General features: G+C 39.1%; 1 protein-coding gene across 3 annotated transcripts in view; it reads right to left on the bottom strand.

Annotated features, from left to right (window-relative positions):
- Positions 1 to 2,584: 2,584 nt before the first annotated feature.
- nnt (nicotinamide nucleotide transhydrogenase) overlaps positions 2,585 to 25,402 on the bottom strand; it is a 71,553-nt gene continuing 48,735 nt past the window's right edge. For all 3 annotated transcript variants that reach the window (XM_051681684.1, XM_051681683.1, XM_051681682.1), the window contains exons 16-22: positions 22,685 to 22,845; positions 21,102 to 21,281; positions 17,975 to 18,134; positions 13,072 to 13,153; positions 6,962 to 7,080; positions 6,713 to 6,828; positions 2,585 to 4,329 (exon numbers count right to left, since the gene is read on the bottom strand). In XM_051681684.1, coding sequence (XP_051537644.1) covers positions 4,189 to 4,329; positions 6,713 to 6,828; positions 6,962 to 7,080; positions 13,072 to 13,153; positions 17,975 to 18,134; positions 21,102 to 21,281; positions 22,685 to 22,845 — 959 coding nt within the window. In that variant the 3' untranslated portion in view covers positions 2,585 to 4,188. The remainder of the gene's footprint in view (positions 4,330 to 6,712; positions 6,829 to 6,961; positions 7,081 to 13,071; positions 13,154 to 17,974; positions 18,135 to 21,101; positions 21,282 to 22,684; positions 22,846 to 25,402) is intronic.

Raw genomic sequence — 25,402 nt, 5'->3', positions numbered from 1 at the left:
AGTGTAATATACCGCTCATGAAGGCCCATTTAAAGTGCTTTTAGTGCAGTTGCTGAGGCATCAGGCTCATCCATTAGCTTTGCCACAAACATGCACAAGAACCTCCAAGTAGAGGTCTGCATGGGCCTTAAAATGAAACCCGAACCCGACACCATGTAGCCCGACCCTAACCTGCCCGAATGATATCGTCAGATTATAAGCCCAAACCCGAAATCGCTCACTATCTTTATAATTTCTTCTAGGAAGTACTGTTGCAATAGGCTGTTTTTATGAAAGCATATAGGTAACATTCGTAACAATATTGAAACAGTAAACATGTACAGTTTTTAACAAGGCACAACAGCCCCTTAGCACAGTAGAGCAGAAGGGGAAAAAAGCACTGACTTACTGTTTATGTGCTGAAAATTCACTTGGTGCCGAACAATCTGGAATAAAATTAAAATGCAACAGTCCCCTCTATGCAGCCTGAACTTGTTCAGAACGTTGAATCTTTGTGACACCTGCTCTAAAAACAATGAAACGACATGCGTCTCGACAAGTGTTTTTGACAATTTGAAGTTCTTTTTAACTTGACACGGTGTTTAAAAAGTGCCGGTGTTGTATCGAATTGTGTTCCCCGTCGGAATCTGTTTCCCCCTAGCCCCGATAGGGTATAGGGTTATGGTTATGTTTAGGGTAGGTAGGGTACGGTAGGGTAGGGCTAGGCTTAGGTTTGTGCATGGGAGAACGCATTCTGACAGCAGAGAATGTTACCGTCAGATCCTGTTCCCCATACAGATCTGCTGGGGGGAAACAGATCCCGACGGGGAAACAGAGTTCGACACAATACCGGTCCTGCGTGAGTCACTGAAGAAACAGCGAGACGCAGTGCAACAGTCAAAGACATTCATCCAGCATGCGTTTATATGGGAAAACAAGGGGGGAACAGAACAGATGCGCACAAAAACAAGTTCGGTGAGAACGGCCCCTACCTTGTCTGTTTGCGTGTGTCTGTGAATGAGAGCGCGTGCGTGTGTGAAACAAGTTCGGAAGGCCTGAGCATTTTTTCATTAATTACAAACCCGAACCAAACCCGAAGTCCTACTTGAAAAACTGACCCAAACCCGGCACGAAACCTGTCGGGTTCTCGGGTCCCGTCAGCTTGCAGACCTCTACCTCCAGGACACTGGAGGTGGTAGAATCAAGAGAGATTGCACATAAATCATAAATTGTCAAAACTGATAGCAGGACCAGATGTAGACAAAGAACTAAAATTAAAAAACAAATAAATTGGTAACGACTGGAATGTTTTGGGTGTGGGTGAATATCCCATACCTTGGCTCAAAAACAATAATCAAATTTTAAAGAGAGTTTATTCAAATTAAAATTGTGTCATCATTTACTCACCCTAATGCTGTAAAAATGGCACAGATTTTGGGTCCCATGGAAACCAGGAAGTAATTGCATTAACAGTTAATGATGAGGGTGATTCGGAGGTTGCATTTTCCCTCCAAGATTACATTTCTACTCCTATTATGGTTAGGGTTAGGCCATATGGTAAGTAAAATTTGCATTCCTGTTGACTATTACATCATTTATAAATAAAAAATAACTTTCTTTTAGCACCACTCTGTGGACATTTCACCCATAAACTGAAGCTCACACTGAGAATAGTCTTGCAGCACGCTGTCAAACCACCACAAGACATACACAGTACAAGTCACGTCCACAACAAGTTACACCCCCCTTTCAAATAACCAGCGAAATGCTCAAGTCTTGCAACAGTTGGATGTCACATTTATACACTGTTTGTTGTGTTTATTTGGAGTCCCACAGCAACCCTACACCTACCCCTATCCCTACCCCTAAACCAAGATTTTATTGCATTTCTTGGAGTGGGTGTGTCATGTAGTGGGCGTTCCTTGTCTTGCAGGACGCAGACAGATACACTAGCTTACACCTGCCTAAATGTTCAAAAACACTTTCAGCTTCGGCCACTGGGGTCAGTGGTCAAATTTCAGCTGAAGAACTTTAGACCTATTCGAATTCACAGTGAGATCAGTCTGGACGTGTGGCAAAAAGCAACAGTGTTTGTCAACAATGTCAACTCTTGTCCAATGGGTCTAAAGGCGCCATTTTTAAATGAACACTAGCGTATATTCGATTTGAAAACTCCGGCGGAGGGGAATATTCAGTGAACAGCTATAATTTTGGTGCTTTTTAGAGCTTGACTGCATAATTCATGCACTTTCAATCTGCCAAAAAAAAATAAAAAATAATTCACACTTCAATCTTGTGTTCCACTGAGGGGAAAAAAAAAAATTTCATTTTTGTGTGAACCATTACTCTAAATTGCGATCAAGACTTGTTTGAACCCTTAAGCAGTTTCATAATTATTTCTGAGAGCCCTCTCATCTTATAAGAGAGTTATGGAAGAGGTGTATGGAGATACCATCATGATTGAGTGCCACTTGTTGCAAAGGTGAAAGAACCCACATGCAATTCCAAGGACTTGAGATCAGAGCAAACATCGCCACCCTTAACTACAGACATAAATGCGAGAAAAATCCCAGGTAACTAAGAAACTGACAATGTGCAATCAATGTCACTTGTGCACAGATGTTCCCTAAACAGAGTGGTCATAAAAGATAAGACACTTCTTCAGCAGCCAATCTAGGCATTGTGGTGCCCGCAATGTTGAAGGCATGCAATACTGAGAAATTACTGATCTTTCGTGCCACCTGTTTTCTTATCAGGACGTTTATTAAAAGGGATGTTATGTGATACATCAGAGACAGACAAACATTTCACAGTATGACATTAATTCAATTATTTTCTTACCATGGCATAATGAAATGAAGACTCACACTCTTCCCTCCTTTGTATTGCAGCAAAGCAGAATTGTCAAAGCATCGTTTCTACACATGAACCCATCTATACAAAAATAGCCTAAAGGAGTGAGAGGAAATGCAAAACATCCAGACAATGTTTGACAAATATTTCCATTCCCTTGCAACAAGTAAATTCCCTTACTTAAATTTTCTTTGTCTAAATTGCAAATTCAGCATCTACATTGCAGCTTATTTGAGCGAAGGACACTGTGCCATAGAGATACGTATGTAAACTGTCAGAATTCCTACATCCACGAGATCTACGTCAAAGAACATGTGCCCAATGCAGCCAAAGCTCGAGGCGAGCCTAGGCAGAAGAGTGTAAGACTGGAATAGTGACCATGCAGGAGAGTAAGAGGGATTGTTTTGGTCAAGTTGAACTGTGGAGAGGTAGGGTTGTTGTAATGGTCTGTGTTATGGTTTCTATATCTCATAGGATGCATACCCTTAGGTCCCAGTAGGTAACATACAATACATCTGTTCTAATCCCTGTCAAATACTGCAGAGGATTAGTGCTGGGAACAAATCTAGGAGCACAGTAGGGCAGACATGCAGTTACTACTCATACTAACCTCACTGCTGTGTTGACATTCATTTAAATTGTGGCTTGGGAATACAAATTATCTTATGGGGGAGCCACAGTGTTTCTGATTCTTCTATACATAAATCGTATGTGAAATTCAGTGGGGTTTTTCTTCATATCAACAACGATCCTTCAAAGCTTTGCAATTTTAAGAGAAGATTTGCATTGTTGGAAAATGGCCACCTGAAGCTGCATTTGAAAATCAATTCCTTCTTACAAAAGCTCATAATACTTGGAACAATACCACATAACCAACGTCTGGTCAATAATGCACATGGTAAGTTTACAAATATAAATCTATGCAAGTGAAATGGAAAACAGCATACAGTTTGGAGTGGTCTATGGCTTTCAAACAAACAAGACAAATTCAAAACTCAGGAACCTACAAAAATCCAAGATTTAAAAACAGATTGCGATTGCTATGCTATATAAAAATGTACCTATAATACATACAAACCCATATGGTGACTTGTTAGCTTTAACTATTAATGTGATACTGTAATGCTTTTTTCCTATTAGCTTGATTTAAACGGGGCAACAAAAAACAAAATAATAGTAGAAATACTGATAATAAATCACCTACATCTAAATAGAATGCATAGAGTGCTTTATTAGGGGCTTGATCCCGTTAATGCTAATTCTTGTCTAAAAGTTTACTGGGTTTGTTCATTGGGAGTGATCTTCTCTTCTCAGTGATTCATCTGGTGCAAAGCAAGGTCAAGTCTCCTTTCCTCTCTATCCCTCGCGGACCTTGGCAGACAGAGCATCACAAGTCTTCTTGGCATCTCCCAAAAGCATGGATGTGTTTGGTTTGTAGAAGATTGGGTTGTCCACAGCTGCGTAGCCAACTCCCAGAGATCTCTTCATCACTATAACCTGGAGGGATGAAACCAGAGGTTGATGCATTTACTCTCTGATCATCAAGGAACAAAGGCGGTACTTTATGGAATAAGCTGGAAAATTCACTTGCAATAAAACCCTTCATGTCTGTTTGCCATCCTTAGAGCTTCAATGGATTTTTCCATAGTACTAAGATACAGAGAGCTAATGTTTTTTGACCCAGATAATACAAAACTGCGCAACATTACTCCTGTAAAAACAGCATGCATCTATATGTGAAGTTGGGGAGGAAGGCTTTAGGATTTGTACATCAGAGTGCAAAGAGTGTCCATGCATCCAACATGTAATGGTTGTTTAAGTATCTGCCATTTGCTAAATTAAGAGTCATTGGTGTCTTGAACACCAGCTTTTAGGCTGAGCAGTTTCTGGGAAAATCGTCAAGAGCACTGCTGTGTTTGGGAGCATCTGTTTGGGAAGGAGGAACACTTGGTAATTGAATAAGTAAAACCAGAGAGGAGAGCCCTAGCCGCTGGTCTAGCTTTAGCATTATTCAATACGCTGAAATATTTGGAACAAAATGGGTTCTTTTAATTTCATCATCTGTCCTACAAAAGCTATGCAAATATTCAATGCCAGCCAAGTGATCAGAACAGTGCTCAGACACGTCCCACCCTCGCCACCCCCTCTTCAAGAGTCATGTGACCGCTTTACCCAGGCTCAGCATCCCTCAAGACAGGACAACATCCCTTCTCTTTGTGAAATTATTAATTTGGCAGCTGGTTTTGTTTGGTTGCACTGAGGTTACACATGAACATCTCTACAGGCTGGGAGCAATCAGTAGGGGTGGATGTTGCACGAGATTCAGGATAATAAAACCAATGGAGACAATTGACAGGATAACTTCAGATTTTGCAATACTATCATGTCAACAAGAGTGTCGTTATGAAGTAGGTTGAGTTTCCTAGTTGAGATTTGGCATTACATTCAAGTTCATACAAACAAGACAGCAATGCAAACCAAGTTCCTACAAATAAGGCCACCCAGAGTTTTCGCTGCATCAGAGAATCCTGTCAAATCCACTGATTTCAAAGGGGATGGAGCATCGGAAAGATGTAGAGGAAATACGCAAAAGTTTGTGAATGATGCCCAGTCATGCAAACAAAAGTTTCAGCAAATGTTCTCAACTCACTTTGGTGTAGGCATTAGTAAACCAATCAGAATTTCAGTGTGGTGGGTCCAGTTGTGCTTTCGGAAATCCAATTTGCTGGATTCCCACTTGAATTCAAACTGACACTGCTTTTTCCACGGCCTCAAATTGGCACATTCCAAACTGTCAAACGCTCCGTCGGAGCATTCTCTAGTGTGTAGGAGCCCTAAGAAAGGATTTGGTTCAAAGCTCTCATGTTTGCAAACACTTTAACCTGAATACAGAATAAATAGAACAGGTTAACAAGCTACACGCAATTACTAATGAGAGGTGGACGTATTCGTACATTCGCAACATCAAGCCCCAGTACTCAGAGTGATTTCCCCAGAGAAGGCCTGGGTTTGATGGGCCTGTCATATGGTGAGGCACAACAGCCCCCACATTTAGGGAAAGTATCGGTCGAATGCTCCGAAATGTCATAATTCCAGAACAAGCGAGTCGGAACTAATGAAAGCAGTGTGAGGCTGTCTTTGCTGGAGATACACCTGGACCACAGCTCAGTTACAGTGGGAACCAGCTGTGTGGATGGAGATTTTCATATCACTCTGGATGGGAGAATGAGGAATGGTCTGCATTACAGTGCTTGAGGGCAATCCTTGCTATGCTGGTTTTTATTCCAGCCAAGCCATACAAGTAAGTCTGATACATACTTCATGTATCGTGAAAAGCAGCTACGAACAGGTCAGGTGATTTTCAGACTATAATTTAGATTTAGCTATTGAAGGTATTAAAAACTATTAAGCTGGGGGCCTGGGTAGCTCAGTGGTAAAAGATCGCTAGCTCGCTAGTTCGAATCCCAGGGCGTGCAGAGTGACTCCAGCCAGGTCTCCTAAGCAACCAACTTGGGCCGGTTGCTAGGGAAGTTAGAGTCACATGGGGTAAACTCCTTGTGGTCGCTATAATGTGGTTAGTTCTCGGAGGGGCGCGTGGTGAGTTGAGTGTGGATGCCGCGGTGGATGGCGTGAAGCCTCCACACGTGCTATGTCTCCGTGGCAACACGCTCAACAAGTCACGTGATAAGATGCGGGTTGATGGTCTCAGACGCGGAGGCAACTGGGATTCGTCCTCCACCACCCGTACTGAGGCGAATCACTACGCGACCACGAGGACTAAAAGCACATTGGGAATTGGGCATTCCAAATTGGGAGAAAAAGGGGGAAAAAAAATAAAATAAAATAAAATAAAATAAAATAATAATAATAAGCTGCTCACCTGCTTGGACTTCCAGACCTCCAAAACGGGCATGCCAGCAATAATAGAGTTGGGGTCCTCCTGAGCCGCAGAGTTCACGGTGTCATTTGCTCCAATTACCAAAACCAGGTCAGTTTCTGAAAATTGGGTCAAAGATTAGCACAGACAGAGCGAAGTAGTAGTGAACAGAGTTGAAGCAAAGTTACTAGGCATAAACTAGTATTATGATTTTGGTCATGCCGACTACGCCAAGCAAACGTAATATCATACCAGGGAAGTCATCATTGATTTCATCCATCTCCAGAACAACATCGTACGGCACACCAGCTTCGGCCAACAGTACATTAAGTTGGCCAGGCATACGGCCAGCCACTGGGTGGATTCCAAACCTGAATACACACAGACAATATATAATCACATCAGACCTCTACGATCTCCTGATACACACAGCATCTAAAAAAGTGCTTTCTGGCAGTGCATTATGACCCTCCATACACTACAAGCAGAGGAGACTTTGAACACTGTTCAAAGTCTCCTCTTTAGAGGAGTAGAAGCACATTAAGGTAGGGGTCAGTCTGTTTGCGAGAGGTTAAGAGACAAGGAAATAAGCAGAGGCTGTAGGTATCTTTTTAATGCCAGAGGTAGTAAAGGGCATGAGCTCAGGGGAAATGGCTTGAGGAAGATGAGTGTATCTTAAGGGCACGTGGGCAGTAGGGTTGCAACGGTATGAGATTTTCATGGTACGATAACCGTCTAAGAAAATATCACGGTTTCACGGTATCATGGTATACTGTTTTACACAATTATTATCAGTTACAGTGACCCTTAAAGGCGTGAAAACAGATGGTTTATTTTAATTTTAATTTTGGTTGAATAAACACTTTATTTTAATTGAAACCATTTTTTTTTTTAAATGGATGTGTAAAAGTCTACCTTTTGAAAATAAATTAAATAGAATAAATAAGAAAGCTAACAGAAATAAAATAATAAACTGAATTATAAACATGATAAAAAATAGCATGTAACTATAACATGTTATATAACTATAGCATGTTAGTTTACATGTTAGCATATCATGTTAAATTAACTACTAAATAAAAAAATAACCTCAGCTGTGTGAGCTTTTAAAGTAATGTCCTATGATTATTAACAATTAACATATACTGTAGGTGTGCGACAGTGCAGCCAGACTTCTTCTGTCTGTACCTTTAAATCAGTGGTTCTCAACTGGTTTTGCTTCGGGACCCAGACTTTACATTGGAAATCAAGTGGCGACCCACCATAGTAAAAATAATAGCTAGTCTTAAATAATAGTAATAATAATAACAAATTATAGTATTTATGAAAAAATAAATACTAGTTGAAACACATCTTGAAACTTTAACTACAACTGCCACTGTTGATATAAAATAACAGTTACTTTTACTCATGTAAAATCGTGAAACAATTTTGTAAAGGTGATGTATAATGAAAAAAACAAATGGCCCATTGCACAGTGTTGCTCTTTTCTTCCTCAGTGCTGTTTGGCATGTTAGGGCTGCCTACTTGACTTCCTCTGTAATGCTTTAAACTAGAAAAGTCTCACCAGAAGTGAAATTGGTCACATCAGTTTTGAGGTCTGCACTCTGCAATATCGAGGGAAGCCTGGTTGTTGCACACGCGCACCAGAGAGCAGAGCAGATCATTAGCAGATACGTTACACTTGTGCGAAAGTGCAGATGAAAACTCTTTAGCTGATTGCAAGATTATCATTAAATCTGCCTTGGCAGTCCTAAATAGGCTATCGTGACCCACCAGTTGAGAAACACTGCTTTAACACACACACACTCACTTATGTCAGACCCCCTTGCCTCGCTTCTCTCTGACATTTTCTCCGCTGCATGTGTGTGTGTGTGTAGGGCAAGCTGATGAGTCTGACAGGCAGACGAGGAGGAAAGGAGATGCGCACACGCAGGTGAGATTCACCGTCCGGTTGCATTTTTTTTTCTCAATACCGTAGATAATCAAATGTAAATGGTATGATAACCGTCAATTTTCATATCGTGGTATACCGTGAAACCGGTATACCGCTGCAACCCTAGTGGGCAGCTTTACAACTTCTCTGTAAAAACAGAAGATCACAGCCAACAGGCTTAGGACAGAGTAAGTGACATGACTGCATCGGTCACCATTCAACGTGTTGTTACAGCGAAACAGGATTTCTTACAGAAACAGGCACCATCAAAAGGTAAAATGATACTGTAAGGGATAGGTCAGGATGGTGAAACTCATCGACTAATTCATCCAGACACATTATTGGTCTATATAAACAAGCAGACACATGTCTTTGGCCATTGCATCAATTATTTTTGCATTAAGATGCCGTGTCAAACTAGTTCGAATTTTTTTTAAAACAAGCTCAACACCCATTTTCTGTTCCATTTTGCTGCACTCCAGCTGTTGCTGAATGCAAGAACGTGTGAACACCCTTTAAAACACATATCTGATCGCTATCTGGTTGAAATGACTCTAAATCAGCATGATCAGAGTGCTTTCTCAAGACAGATTGGCCATTTAGACAAACCACTGATTGGTCAATTTTGAAAAAACACAGTATTGCACATCCCTAAAGATGATCTGAAAAAGTTCTGCCATAAACACTTAGAAAAGAAACATGGCGTGATCTTTTTTGTTTAGCATCAAGTCCAACATCTGTTCATCTGTTACTTCCAAGTTAATTTATTTGTCAGATAGGAAATAAGGATGAGGAAAACCCATTCAATCACTTAAACCGAAAGATATTTTAGCAGACAAGCCTCAGAAATTGAGACATGGGGTTTGTCAATCAGCACTGACACTGGAAAGGTTTACATAAGTTGCAGCTGCAGTGGGTGCGCAAACAGTCTTAGTGGAGAGTCCAAGCTCTGCTCTCCAGTCCAAATCAGTCGATTGTTCTGCTATTCCCATTACCAGTCGCCCTGCGTTTCACCACACTGAACCAACACGCGCTCTCCGCACATCTGAAAACAACTGCTCTTCTTTTTGACCATGATAGCTTATGGCCCATAGGAGATTCAGGCTGCCTTCCTGCTCAAACTTCTGACTCCTTTCACTGAACTAAGTCTTTCCATCTCCTCCCTGCAGCCAAAACAAATTTAGCAGTCTTTATGAGCTGGCAGAGCAAGAGATGGAAAAGTGAGACAAACAGAAATGCACAGAATGATAAGGCAGTCGGTTTACAGAAGCTTCTGTTCCAAAACCTTGTGAGCTGCCTCACTACCTAGTGCCTACTTATGCGGCTGCATCCTAACCATCATGGGACCACATAAGGCAAGCTCTACATAGGCAGCAATTCAGCGGCACGTAAATTGCACTTCACGCAGGAGATTCAACTAGCAATTGACAAATAATGTGATGCTCTAAAGGTGCGATACTCTAATAAGCATAAAATACATTTCACACACAAATATTGGGTAAAAATCCATTTTTATTTACACTGAAATACTTTATCGATATTGTATTGAATATAACTTAGATCCCCCCCCACACACTTTTTTCAGCCTATCAGAGTGCATTTTTTGGATTGCCTTTTCTGCAAAGGATCCATCCTAAAAATTTTGCCAAAACAAGGCTGCCTACCTTTTGGAACAGCCTTCATGTTGGGAGCGAGCCAATAATGCCTTAAAATGCTGCCTCCATAGGGAGCTCACTAGCTTTTGGAATGGAGCAAGAGTTTCAGCTCTACCCACAGTCCTCTTGACAGGGCGACACCCCAAGCCAATTATCCCAAAAAGAGAAAGGGGGGCAAGGTGGGTGTACTACCTAATCTGTCCACTCTTTGGCCACCCATTTCCCCTTCTAATCAACTACAAATGCTCTAACTGGCAGCAGCTGCTGGGCTCCAAGATCAAACAAATGAATGAAAATTACACAAGCTTCCGGTATACGCCTCTCTTCCACAATCACACAGTGCCCACAGCTCGAGAGAGAGAGAGCAAGAGAGAGAGAAAAAACAGGAGTCTAGCCCATGCAACAGATCTGACGAGGTGGCAACTAAATGAAATAAGCTGACAAGTCAACTTGAATGCTTAGTTACTCCACAAATTGCATTATGCAAACTGGTACTGAAGCTCATGAGAAGGGATGGGAATTAGATGGAATTTAACGATTCTGGTTTCTCTGAACAATACTTTTAGTACTTTTGATGACATTTCGATCTACTTTAAGTCACTCTTAATACAGATTTGCGGTTCAGAGTTCACCAAACTTTAACTTTCGATACACAGCATAGTACAAAATTTCTTTGCAATGAGTTTGTGTTTCCGGTCTCTGGTGTTTGGAAGTGTTTGCATTCTAGATTCAGTAGTGATGCTGGAGTAATAGTTGTGTACAAGTCCCTCAATTGTCCAAAGTGTCAAAAGCTTGATATATATATATATATATATATATATATATATATATACACTATATATATACACACACACACACTATATATATATACATACACATATATGTATGTATATATATGTGTATGTATATAATATATATATATATATATATATATATATATATATATATATATATATATATATATATATACACACACACACATACATATATATTCATTGTTTTAAAATATTGCCTTAGTCTTTCTTTAATGTTACCGGATGGCCCCAGACACAGAGACTACAAGAGTGCAAACTGAATGAAATCCCAAAATGTAGTTTATTGTGCTACTCCAATCCCAATCAATAATTACTCGAAGAAAAAAAGTGGTATACAATACAGGCCTTTTAATTATAAAAAAGCCAGCAATACACATGGGACTCTTATTTTGAAATGTCTTTGCTCCCAGTTGTGAGCTCAATGACGGCTGTTTCGCTGAGAAAGTGAATCTGATTCAAACTGCTAACCTGAGCTCCTGAGTTCAAACCCTCAGTTCTTTTCAGGTGATTCATGAAAAAGATCCGGTACAAGAGAGTCATTTGTTCACGACTCTCTTGCGCTAGGTTTGTGGTTGCGTGCAGTGCAGCAAGCTCGTCATCACAACAGAACGGGTGAAAAGTGGCACGAGACACACTGGTGGTGTGTGCTCTAAAGATGTATTCAATAACTCACAAGATAATATCTGACGAAACCGCATATGAATGCACACAACCCGACTGTCGCCAATGGTGACTAGATTTTAAATTATTGACGCAATCAATTATTTTTGGTCACATTTGCAACCATTTCAGTCCGGAGCCCTGGAAAATGTAGTGTGCTTATTCAATTGGACAGCAATACGATCAGTAAAAATGCATGGAGTAACCAAGTGTAAATACCCCCTTTCTGTCTGAGACAAAACTGATAAAGGCAACAAGGGAATAATTTTTTTTTTTTAAAAACACATCAAAACCCAAAATCGAACCAAAAAAATTTAAATAAAAACAGTCACCATTCACAGTCCAAAACATGCTATAAGAAAGCTTTTACATGATGTTCTAATCAATATGCCTTTTTAATATTGAAAAGTATTTGGAGGCAGCCATATGCACTCCTGCTGTAGCATCTCCAGGGTCAGGCATGTAGCTCTATCACACCCTGCAACCTGAGAAGTGTCGCTAGGGCTGCGGAAAGTATTGCATAGCGTCCACCTGTCGCTCAGCTCTTCACCGGCCCTTTCACGGCACCGGGAGGCCTGGGGTACACTGCGCTCAGATCACAGGACATTACACGTACTCTGGAGAGGCAACAAAAGCCCCAAACAATGGAAGAACTGAATAAGGATCTTCAAAAGCACTATGAATACCTCTTTGAAATAGAGGAGTCCGACATGCAGACTGCTAGAAATGAGAGAGCAGAGAGAAGGCTGCCATTCAGAGGTTCACCAAACTGACCTGCAAAACTAGTGAGCTATTCAAACACTAATCAATCAGCACTGACAAGCCCAAGAACACATCAGAGAGACAAAGTCAAAAGTGACAGCCTACAAATAACTTTTGGGGCTCATTTGATAGATACAGGCACATTACAAACTATCTTCCTGGCTCATGAATATTAATTAGGTGATTCATACAATCGTCTGCTGATGCAACTTGTTGGCATAGGCCTTTGCTTAGTCTAACACTTTTTGTAAAATGACAACTTTCAAGTTTCTCAAAGTTGGGTCAGGGACAGTTATAATGGTTGCTTTGCCTGGATACCAGAAATACAGTGGAGAATAACTGGCAATTCTTGGAGGGAAGGAATAGTGACATTGTCAAAGGCCAGACTCAAACCCGTGTCATCTGCTCTCAGTATGTTGAACCATGGTGTGCACAGGGCTTAAACGCTGCATCACTGCTCCAAACTAATCAGAGGTTAATTTCGTCTTGAACAGTGAGAATTAAAAATGTGTAAATGGTGTTTATATTTCTTACCTGACTTTCTTGCCCTGCTCAGTCAGTGTCTTGACCAGATCAGCAATGGGATACTGAGCTTTAGCTGCACACAGACCATACCCTGAAAGGAAAGACACAACAGTTAAAGAAAAAACACACAAATTATAAAAAGTCAAATTCAAGTTTCACTTCAAATTAGTGATACTGATATACCAGTAAGGCCTATTAATTGGCTCACATTTGGCCATTTTAAGACCACTGGCATGTCCCGATAATGGTGTGCACTAGGGCTGTTTACAGCACTGTCAGTTCCATAATCTACCAGCGATAGTGGCAAAAAATAACTAAAACATTTCCCCCCCTGAATTTTAGGTAAATTTTGCATGTGTTAATTTAACTTCAGTTATAAAACGGATAGTTACGGTTCTGGGTAGGGTTGCACCAGCTTTTCATAAGGTCTCACTTAAGTTGGGACGTAAAGTTCAAACTAAGGGCTAAGTAACTACTAGTTAGTTTGAAACTAAGTCGGTGCTGAATTTGGTTGCACCACCGCTAGTAGGATTTAAGTTCTCCATAAAGTAATGCGTAGTCGCATAATATGACGTTTACCTGTATTGATCCAATAAGCAGCTTTCAAATTAATACACAGAAGTGTTAAAAAGCAATGCATTTTAGTTTTATCTTGTTACAGTTGATATTCAAACCTTGTTTGCTCACATAACTGTCAGCTGTAATAAATTATATTCCCCTTGAAATACGACATGTAATAAACGTAGATTTAATAAATAGTACCCTATATTAAGCCTATGTAAATAACATTATTCAGGAACTGCGTCTAAAATTAATAAGGGCAATAAATAAATAAATAATACAACAGGCTGGAAAAATTGACATTAAATGAATAAATCTTAAATATTTTGTATGTGATGAAACTTGACACCGGGCGGCGCACCCCAGAAAGTGCACTGTTAGAACGATTTCATGCTGAAGAGCCGTAAAGAAATTTTTTTTTATATATAATATTCTCTCTCGTAAATGTAAATGAGTGTAAATATCAACATCATCATATAGGTCTAAACGATTGAAGTCTGTCACGCAAAACATGAGCTCATTGATGTCATTAAATCAGTCTGCTTTTTTAATTCCAACCGTTACTCCTGGTCGAAATCTTCCGTAAATATTTAGTTCATTTGTAGGGTTACGTCCTACCTAAGTTAAGTGTTGTCACGGTACCAAAATTTCAGTAGTTGGTACCAATACCAGTGAAATTTCACAGTTTTCGATACCAATTTCGATACCACAGAAAAAATTTCCTAATATGATAATGTGCTATTGAACACACTCCTTTAGCCTATTTAAAGTTAAATTTCAATGTAAACAATACATTAAAAGTTATGCATGTTTCCTGCGAGTGTTTCTAACACTTGTTTGTTTTTAAGCAGTTCCTACTGAAATCTGTTTTATTTTCCCCAAATTCTTTTTTTCCTTTTTTTATTATTATTTTTCCAGAATTCCATGTTTTAAAGTTTAATTTCATTATCAAAATAATGTCTAATAAAAAAAATGTCCTTAAACTTTTAAAAACTTTTAACAAGTAAAAAATAGAACAATTACTTAACATACCATTGCATTTTTTAACAAACTTTTATTCAGTACAAAAGCACTCTTGCTTGTGATATATTGCTTAATTTTTACAATTATAATAATAATTATTATTATTTCTACAGTGAGGATTACATTTTACTATACAGTTATAATATACTTCTGTTGCAATTTCTTCAATTTCAAGCGTTTAGCTTTTATTATGAATTGTGCTTTTATTTTGACGGAATTTTAACTTCTCCGGATAAACAGTTCACTAAATGGCCCAGTGTGATCGATAAAGTGCAAATGCTGTGATTTAATTATATAAATTATACAAAAATAACACTTCAGAGTGCATTAGTGCTCTGCTCTGTCATCTCTCATTCAACTCGAATGATTCTCATAGTCTGTGGAGTTTCCAGTGTACGAGCGGTCTGCTTTAGGGCTGAACCGATTAGTCGACATTATCGACAACATCGACAATTGTCGACAAATATGTTCATTGTCGAATAGTCGTTTGATCTCATTTAACTTAACATGACATCACAATAAACTCTAATGAGGACATGTGAGAGGAGCACCAACCTCAGCTTGCACCTGATTGAGGAGGAAGAAAACACCGCTCACAGTCCAGACTTTTCAAACAGCTTCAGGTGATGTAGATCGTAAAGTATTAGGAAATTATACAAAAATCCAAAACAAGTAAAAACAGAAGCACTATCGTTGTGAAAGTGGAGTTATTGACACCCAAAAGAAAGAACCGATTCTGAACACCTGAAACGAGTCGTTAGTAATTCCAGACTTCCTGTACTAACCTACATAATTTGGTAACAAAAAACCCGCCTCTGGTCTTCATTGGCTGCTCGCGAACAGCTTTGACCTGCCCTCAAACACAATACTAAGCGGTAGACCAATCAAAACAGACTGGGACATCTGACCAATCAGAGCAGAGTAGGCTCTCTGAAAGGAGGAGTTTAGAATGAATCCTTTAGAACGGATCATTGAACGAGTCGTTTTTGACACTGGGAAAAAAAGACAATGCTGCAATTTAAAGTGTTTTTTGACCTTGGATGCATGTAAATCTATGGCATGAGACCTTTAAAACAAAATTAGGCATGTTTAAAAACCATAATAGGTGCTCTTTAAAATGGAAAACATGACAAAACTCTTGACAATAGAATTGTTTGCAGTGAATGTTTTACTGAATTAAACTTAATAAAAAAAAAAAAAATTTTATTTATTTTTTTTTTTATTCAATGAATGTCACTTAGAGGTATTTTTAAAATATGACTTTATCCACTTTATTGTTAGTAAGCACGTTTAATACAACATTAATTCAAGGCACAAGCTGAATAGTCGATTAAGAGCTAATGATTAATCGTTGCAATAATCGCCCGAATAGTTGAATAATTTCTCCTTGGAAAACAACCATGGCTGGCAAGCTTCAACTATAACTAAAAAAGGCTTAAATGCTTTCATAGTTGTCCATCACACAAAGTGACTATGAAGACTTAAATTGTACGAAATTCAGAAATGGAAACAAGGCCACTGCTTACACAACATGAGGGTTGAGCAGTCAAGGAAACCCCGTACAAAAAGCACTGGCCACACCATGCTGGCTGATGGATGATTTAGCGGCTAATAAGAGGACAACATTTGTGTGGGTTCAGTTATTTGTCATTTAGCGGTCACTTCAAGCACACTAACTACAGGGACAATCACAGGTTACTCCAACAGGACTTATGTGATGGGGGAATTTGGCAACACAACAGTTTATAGATCACCTCTCCAAGGTTTGAACAAAGGGGTCAAGGCCTAGCTAGCCCCTGCTAGTGTAAGGGAAAGGGTTAGGGGTTAGGGAGGGTCACACACCAGCCGAGCAACTGCTGTATCAACTTTCTACAGGTATTACAGAACTCCTTTGTTTGAACATACAACCTTTCAGTTACCAGACTTGAACCACTATGATACCTCTCAGAAAGGTATTTGTAGCTATTTGTGGCTCATACCAATAGGCCATGGAGCTCATGATGGTCAGGCCAATGTCGTCTACGAACACATGGCCCTCTAAGTCATCTTGGCAGTGGCTAACCAGGCAATGGTCAGGAGGGGAAGACTGGATGCCTCAGAGCTTGTTGGATGGCCATTTGTTTTAAATAAAAGGGGCCGTCACTGTTGTGCTTGGCCAAGCCATCTTGTTTACTCTGTTTTTTATCGTTTCAACTTTTCTTTGTTCATATTCCCACATCTAATTGCTCCTCTTTTCCACTGTCCTGTCGCCTCCAACGTCTTGATCTTCTCGACCAGCTGTCGGACCATAAAACGTGACCATAAAACAGTTTGTGGAGAACAAAGCAGCCTGAGAGACACTGCCATTGCTGGAGGCTATTATGGAGGCCCTTACAAAGAACATTCAAAGAAACCGGCCATTCTGCACAGAAAAACAGTTATTCATATAGGACATTCAGAATGATAAACAACTTAAACTGAATTTTTTGGCAACTTAAAGATGAAGTATGTCATTTTTTCTATGTTAAATACATCCTCCTATTCCAGAGACAGCTATAAGCCAGCCATTAATAGGTTGATTTCCCAGAAATATTTAAACACTGTTGCTCTGTGGTGCTTTTAAACATTGTTTGTTTGAGAATCTCAACCATCCCAACAGAGCAACACTGGCTCATTCAATGGCATGTTTTTTTTTTTTTTTTTTTTAAACATATAGTCCAGCACTCAATGGCAGACGAGTGGGAAGCTCACATCATTTTGACAGATGTCATTCATTTTGCAATCTAGTTGGGTGATGCTAGTGGCACAGAAATTACACACTTCAGCTTTAACTTAAAAGATAAACACTGTTAAAAGTTTGTCTTGACACATCCTGCTTGCTCAGTCAGCTGTATCTGGGCAAAGAAAGCTTGCGCGACCCTGCCAGAAGATATAAACCTGACATCACCCTGCACAGCTCAACACACATGAACAATGGCATGGGAGGCCAACCACAGCATTCCACAAAACAACATGCCGAAGAGTCGAGCCCAAACAGACAGATAAAAACTTCACACAAATTTGTCTAAGGTTTAAAAAAATAAATAAATAAATAAAACTACTTAAAAAACAAGTCAGAATTCAAGACCACCTCAGAACAAGCCCCAACAGGCCTCAGGGCACACTCTGGGGGGCTTATCCTTCACAGGAGGGGTCAGAAAATTACCTGTGGCGTAATGGGGGTGAAACAAGGTTGGTTTAACACACATAGTTGTTGACAGTACACTCTGGTTCTAGTTTGAACCATGGACCTTCTATCTGTGTATGGAGGGGGATTCAGATGTGCTGGGCTACACGAGATCTTCATTACCTGGAACGATGATGATATCCTGAGCCTCCTTGATCATCTCTACCGTCTGTTCCACATTAACCTCCGTGTGGGTACCTGTGATCTCCATGGGCTTGCCTGTGCCAGTTGATGAGGTACCGTAGCCACCCAGAATTACGTTTACCAGGGAACGGTTCATGGCCTAGTAAGAAGACAACAAGATGCTCATCTTAAGTTGCGTGACTGTCACAGTCATGGATTCAGGGTAGGAAGTATCCCTCTTAGAGGAATAAGAAAGAAGAATCATGTCAAAACAGTGATGATCCTGCAACCACCACTATGCTTCATTTCATTCACTTTTATTGATATTCATATGAGAAGACTTGACTTCTTGTGCTGCATACAGAAGTTTGGTGAACTCTTGAATGAGAATCAAACAATGAGAATTGAAATGGCCATTTAGTTGGAGGATATAAAAGTATTAGATATTTTAGTCAACTTTAGAGGAAATTTACGATGTTCCACAATTCAAATCTGAAGTCATTTGGTGAACGACCACATGGAGCCACAACACTGGACCACGAAGAAATGGAGATGGCGAACAAGCGCTCAAAGTGGAGAAAATATTTAACGGCACCCACCTCCAACTCGCGTCACAGTCTCCAACTTTCCACCCAAGACTGCACCCAAATGCGCTCGGCCCATTTCTTTTGAGACTCGGAACAGAGTAGCAGCAACATCAACGGCAGCGCTTTGACACATCCGTGTTTTACATATTTCATGCGTTTCCTTGAATGGGGCAGTGTGTTTCCACATGAGTTTGTGATCGGATCGACTTGACAGCAGAAGTGATTCTCAGTTGTTAAGTCTGTGATGCCCAGTTTTTGTCTGTAGCCATTTACATAGTCGTAAAGTGTGATACCTAGCACTATTAGATTCTGTACATATTTTAGAAGTGGTGTAGAGTAATCCATCCTAAAAATCGCCTTTATGCGAGCGGATGAAGAAATTTGTTGACTGATAAAAAAAAAACAACTACATTTCAGAGTTTACTGGCATTATGGTGCTGGTGTGTGAATGGCCGAAAAACAGAAAAAGGACAGAATCCGTTGTATGTGTGAATAGCAGACAGATTTATTGGTACATTTACCAGTCAAGGCAATCTAAAAATTTTACTGCAATTTATGAGGGGCTTAAGCCCCGTACACACATGCAGTGACTTTATCGCTTGATATCGCTAGTTTCTGTACTGTGTGATGTTGCTATTGGGCATTCCTACTGCTATCTCTATAATGTTATTGGTGGACTACACATCTGGCCATGTCTTTTGAAAATCTAATCACAGATGAGGCATTTTGCCAGTAATACTAAGATATCGCTCTTCTTTGACAAGGATTCAGTTTTCTTGTCCCTAAAATAGCACAATCTGCAAGGGAGTGTGCTTTTATTTAAACTGCAGCAGTGCTAAAAGCATCATATCATAAGTAAGTTGAACGATCTATCAATGTTCAAATCAAACTCACTCAGACTGCCGACAATTTCTTTTCCATGCATCGTATTTATTATATCCGTGCATGTGGTTACAGATGAATCATATACAACAGTGAAAGTCTTGCCTGCACTCGACTCCATTATCTCAAAGGAGACGAACGACGTGAGCTCCACTGACACCCTCTTCACTCCTATTGGTTATCGCTCCCGAAAGTCCCTCCTCATTTGCATAGTTAAACTTTTCTCAACTTTGTCACGTCACTCAACACGCCCACATCTAGTCGCCAGTGGTCACTGTCGCTCGTATCACCGGAATTCATTATAAATTGACTATAAAATGTTCACATGTGACTGACCATTATATTCACATTAAGTTGCTAAATTGCTTAGCAACTGCAATCACCTGCGATTAGGATATAATTAACTATTACTTGGCAGAAATGTTTATTCTTATAATTATTAGAAATAAACTTAATTGTTTATTGAAAACTGGTGTCTTATTTTATTGCCGTTACCGCAATTTTATAAAAGCAAGCCACTCACACCCCTTACTCGTTCTTCCATTATGGCTTTTGCATCAGTATACACAGTTAATAATTTATTCAAAACAGAAGCCCTGTAGCACAACCTCATATCCTGTTGCTCAAATTCTTTGCACGATCTGAAATTATTTCACATGCTTAAAGCCTAATGTGACCTTTGCATTGTGTGCCAGCAGCCAGGCAATCAAAATGAACCAGAAGAATTGGCAGGACAGGCAAGAATAAAAAGGGGTACATACAAAATAATACCACTTGTTCATCCTTAAAGAAAACCATAGTCTCGGATTCCCAAATCACACAGGGGTATAGCCAGTGGGAGTCATTATAAAAGGAACATCTAGTCTTTGGGGTCATGGTATTTGGTGAAACTTGGCTTTCAGAGATGACCAACCTTAACTGGCACAAACCGCTTCACAGAGGCTCAGACAGACAGTCGTAAGGAGAGGACACTGTGAACTAAGGTTGAGGATCAAGAACCTGTTATCCGGAGGTGGTTCCATTTTTTTTATATTCATGACGTCTATTTCCTGTGCTGCTGAATCTACAGCACCACAACAAAGAAACGCTGTTATTTTAGTGAGTTGTGAGCTTGCAGTCTGAATTAAATCTGATGTGAGACATTAATAAATAAAGTGGTCCAATTTGCAAATGAATAACTGTTTTGAGACAGTTCTTTTCAATGAATCATTCAAAATGACTCACAGACGAACTTATCGATCTAAAACGGTCCACTTCCTGAATCAGCCGTAGCAATTAATGAATTAACATCTGAGTCACTTATTGCTTTCGATCATATCTGACTCAAAATGAACCAAGAACTCTTTTCTTTGTTTTCTTGCAGGACTTAAATTACTGTAATTACCGAAAAGTTGTTTACAACATGTAGTTATAGATACACAAAATAAATGAGTTACCGAAATAGTATTTTGTCATTAAGAATTTTTTGTTTAAAATACATATTAACAAAATATTGTAAATGGTCTCATATTTAAGATCTATTTGGTGCTTTTTAAAAAGTACCGGTACTTAGAAAAGGTAATGGTAGCGTAAAGGAATGGAAATAATTTAGTATTATTGGAATCACAACCAGACTCCTTTAAAATTTCTTATGACTCCAATTCCAAGAGTAAACTTACCACACACATGATGTAGGAGAGGATGGCTCCAGAAGAACCGATGAGGGCCCCCACTATGGTTAGCAGGTTGTTATTGAGAAGAAAGCCTTCAGCGCACAGGGCCCAACCGGAATAGCTGTTTAGCACCGTGATAACCACGGGCATGTCGGCCCCTCCAATGGCTGCTGTTAGGGTCAGGCCCTACAAAGAGGGCAAGAGCAGGGTCACAAAAAGAGGGTGAAAGAAAATAAAAGGTGGAGACCAAAGGTTACGGCGATGACAAGTGAGCAAAGCAAAACAGTAACTCTATTCCGTAATTTAAACCAAAAAAGTCCAAAGAAGCAAGTCTGAGGTATGACCGTAGTTTAATGTACCTACACGGTTCATTTTTTATAAACAGAGTCTGTTCGTTTACAGACTGGTGATGAGACAAATAGGAAATGCGATCTAGAACACAGCACTATAACACATTTCACACAGATTTGGTTGCAATGGGCTTCAATTAAGGCATGAGGTATTTGTCAAAACACAGTATTCATTTCACTTGCCCATGATATCATCCCTGTATTATTAAACAATATACGTTCCTCAGGGAACAGACTTAAACAAAGCCAGCTACCAAACATTATGTAAAGAAATACGCTCAAACAAGCAGAAAGACGGTGACTTGAATAATATCGAATCACTGTAAAAAGAGCCAGACACCATACAGCAGGTGATTGTTTATCTTTATAGAGGTAAAAAGAGCTGCATGTCAGTTTCCTGATTATTGACAAATGATGAAAGCTCCATGACGCCAATGTTTACTGACACTCTGAGAGCTTTCCCTCAAAATGTAATTATTTTTGTTTACTTTTATCTGTAATAATATTATATTATCTTCATACTATAACATCATATTATAATATATTATATAATAAATATTTTAGATATTTTTTATAAAAAAATTAGAGTTTTTATGAGTTCAAACAACAACAACAATGTAAATGTAAAATTTAGCAAAACTAACGTTGACCAAAAAGAGACACAACTAAGTATTTAGAAATATTTAGATATTTAATTTTTTTTTCCATGTCATTCAAAAGTTTTTAAAGCCTTAAGGAAATTATATATCCCTATTTTATTATTAGATAATAAAGATTTAAAGCAAAATATGTAAAAAAGACTTCTTAAGGTGTATGAAGCACACATGCACCTTAAGAAATATCAAAATATATGACAATTAATCATGAAAGCCCTGAAAAAGACAATTAATCATCATAAAACAGACATTGTCAAGTGTAATTTCTTTGCCTATAGTGGAACCAAATGAAATCAACCTACTTTTTCAGCGGAATCAACCTACAAATGCCCCCTCATATATTAACCAAAACCTTTACATTGTATTTAATTTATGTGCATTGTTTCGGTCATTCTGCTCCACATATCAGCATCAGCCATAACAAAAAAGAAGTGGTCGACCACTAATTTACGCTACAGTAAGAACCCAAAAAGGCCCATAAAGGAAAGTTTGAACCCCCCAAAAAAGCTACAACACTCAAGTCATGATATTTTGAGACAAATCTGACTTTTGGAAATAGAGCTTTTGGAGGTGAATGCCTCACCATGACTGCAGACAGTGCTGACACAGAGCCCAGGCAGGTCATGCCAGTGGTATAGCTGGGATCAAGCATGTAGGGAATCATTCCACCCACACTAGCTGCCATGAGGGTGGCATTCAGAGCATGACGACCAGGAAGCATAAGGGGAGCAGAGTTCAGGAGACCTGGGGAGGAAAAAAATATTAGCATGTTGAAAACGGTGTTTAATGAGTTTCAGCAGGGTAAAAAAAATAAATAATTAAAAACAAAAAAAAAAACATTATTTTTAGCCATGTATTTTTTTTTTTTTTACTCTTTTCAAGGCTAAATTTTCCAGGACATTTACTGGACATTTTGGGCTCTATTTTAAGAGTGCAGCATCTTAAGTGCAGCGCTACGCGATACGCAGGTGGAAAGCCTCCCATTCAGCTCAATGAAACACACTGCGTGATCATGAGGAAGGATTACATCAAGATGTAGATTGGAATGCAGGTGTGGAATTTATATTAAAAAAATTGTCTACTTCTCTCTTGCCATTGCTGTGATTACCCCTCCGCATGCCGTTGCTGGCGTGCCAGTGATTACCCCTCCGCATGCCAATGCTGGCACGCGTGCCATAGGTTGCCGACCCCTGGTATATACTAATATATATATATATATATATATATATATATATATATATATATATATATATATATATATAATAAAATATAATTTTTCATAAAGTAACTTGCAAAGTAATTACTTGAGTAGGTTTTCATCAAACTACTTATTTACTCTTACTTGAGCCATAATATTTCTCAGTATTTCTACTTGTACTCAAGTGAATTATTTCTTCAGTAGCAGTACTTTTACTTAAATAAAAAAAAATCATTACTCTTTCCACCACTGGCGATACGTCAATGAGCATGACCATGAAGTTTTGGTATTTTCATGCAACCCCAAAAAGCTAGTAGATAGTATCAGTTATGAAAAAATAGTATCCTAAACACATTTAGAAACTTTAACTACAATTGTCACTGTTGAAATTATATTGTATATTTTAGTAAAAATATCAATTACAGTTACCACTGTAAAATTGTGATACATTTTTATTTTTATTTTTTTTTTTTAAGAGTGATGTGTAATTTGAAAAACTTTTATTTTGGCACATAGCAAAGTGTTGCTCTTTTCCTCATCAGTGCTGTTTATAATGTCGGGGCTATCTAGCTGTTTGCGATGTTTGACTTCCTCTTTAGTGCTTTAAACTAAAAAATTCTCACTAGATTTCAAATGCGTCACATCAGTTTTGTGGTTTGCGCCAAGATGTCGAGAGAAGCCCGGTTGGTGTGTGTGCGCTCCAGACAGTAGATTGGTGCAGAGTAGATCACTGTTGCGAGTGGTTTATTGATGGCTCATGCACACTTTCGCGAAAACCAAATCGCATCAATATCACGTTGCAGATGAGAAGCATATTTAACGCGTATAAAGTGCAGAACGTGATATCAATAAATTTGCCTAAATTTTCTATGGAGGTAGAGCCATGGCATTGTTCTTTCCCTGATATCCGCGAACAGACCTGTGACCCACTTTTGAGTCGCGACACACCAGTTGAGAAACACTGGTATGAAGTAAACAATCTTGAATATTTTTGTAGTTAACACAACAGCAATGTAGGAATGAAAAAAATGTTGTACTATAGTAATATTTAAACTATTTCCTTAAAGCAAAGCAGAGATAACAGCAGATGAGCAGAGAATGTACGTGACAGGGCTTCATTCATGACAGTTGATGTTGTTTCACAATGCGCAGCTGCCGGCTGACAAAACGTAAATTTTTTTGCATTGGACACATATCCTGAGTCCCGTTCATTACCATGTATTCGTACATGTAACCAAAACCTTGTTAGCGACACTTACTTCTCCAGGACATTTAGGTATTTGTATAATTGTCCATGAATTTTCCATGACTGGAAAACCGTATTGCAAAATTTCAGGTTTTCCAGGATGCGTGGGAACCCCATTTATATATGCCTAACAATGTGGGTTTTTTTTTTTTTTTTTTTTGCAATAACAGCAGGAAATTACACAGCTATGCTGTAACTCCATGACTGCTATTTTCATAAACACACTTTTGCTGGAAAATATCTACATGTGATGCAAAACATTACTGGTTGGTTTGTAATTTTCAACCCATTCTTATTGATGACTATCGCAAGTCATTTCTAATATTTTATCAAAACTTCATCCATGTTAGCCAGCTAGATATAGATAACATAGCCTTGGTGACAATCAGCAGAATTTGCAACAACGTTAAATGCGTCACAGAAAACCAAATGTAAGTTTGCAAAGCATTAAAACACGAGACCAACTAATTTAATATGTAATGACAACACAGCTCCGGCCCGAATGTGCTCATCACAGTTCTGTCAACTGGTCCCAGGCCAGCGGGCTATCCTTAATGTCGAGCTCTGTTTAGTGGACACAGTGTGCTGTTTGAGAACACGATGAGTGAAAGGAGGGAAATTAGGGTCAGAAGTTCTTGGAAATGAGAAGGCACTCTCTCAAGCTGGTTTGATTAGCACTTTAAACAAAGGTTCACAACTGCATGTCATGTTGTGAAAGTGCACATTTAGCAGCTGTTAGCGCTCTATAAACGATAGTAATATGTACAAGACATATCATCAGCACAAGACAAGTACTGTATTTGTGAGAAACTCAGGAGCTGTATCAATAACTCTCCCAACTGTGTTTCACATCTGTG

This window comes from Myxocyprinus asiaticus, chromosome 40, assembly GCF_019703515.2.
Source record: "Myxocyprinus asiaticus isolate MX2 ecotype Aquarium Trade chromosome 40, UBuf_Myxa_2, whole genome shotgun sequence".
Taxonomy (NCBI): domain Eukaryota; kingdom Metazoa; phylum Chordata; class Actinopteri; order Cypriniformes; family Catostomidae; genus Myxocyprinus; species Myxocyprinus asiaticus.
The sequence above is the reverse complement of the archived record's forward strand: the minus strand, read 5'-3'. Positions and strand labels throughout refer to the sequence as shown.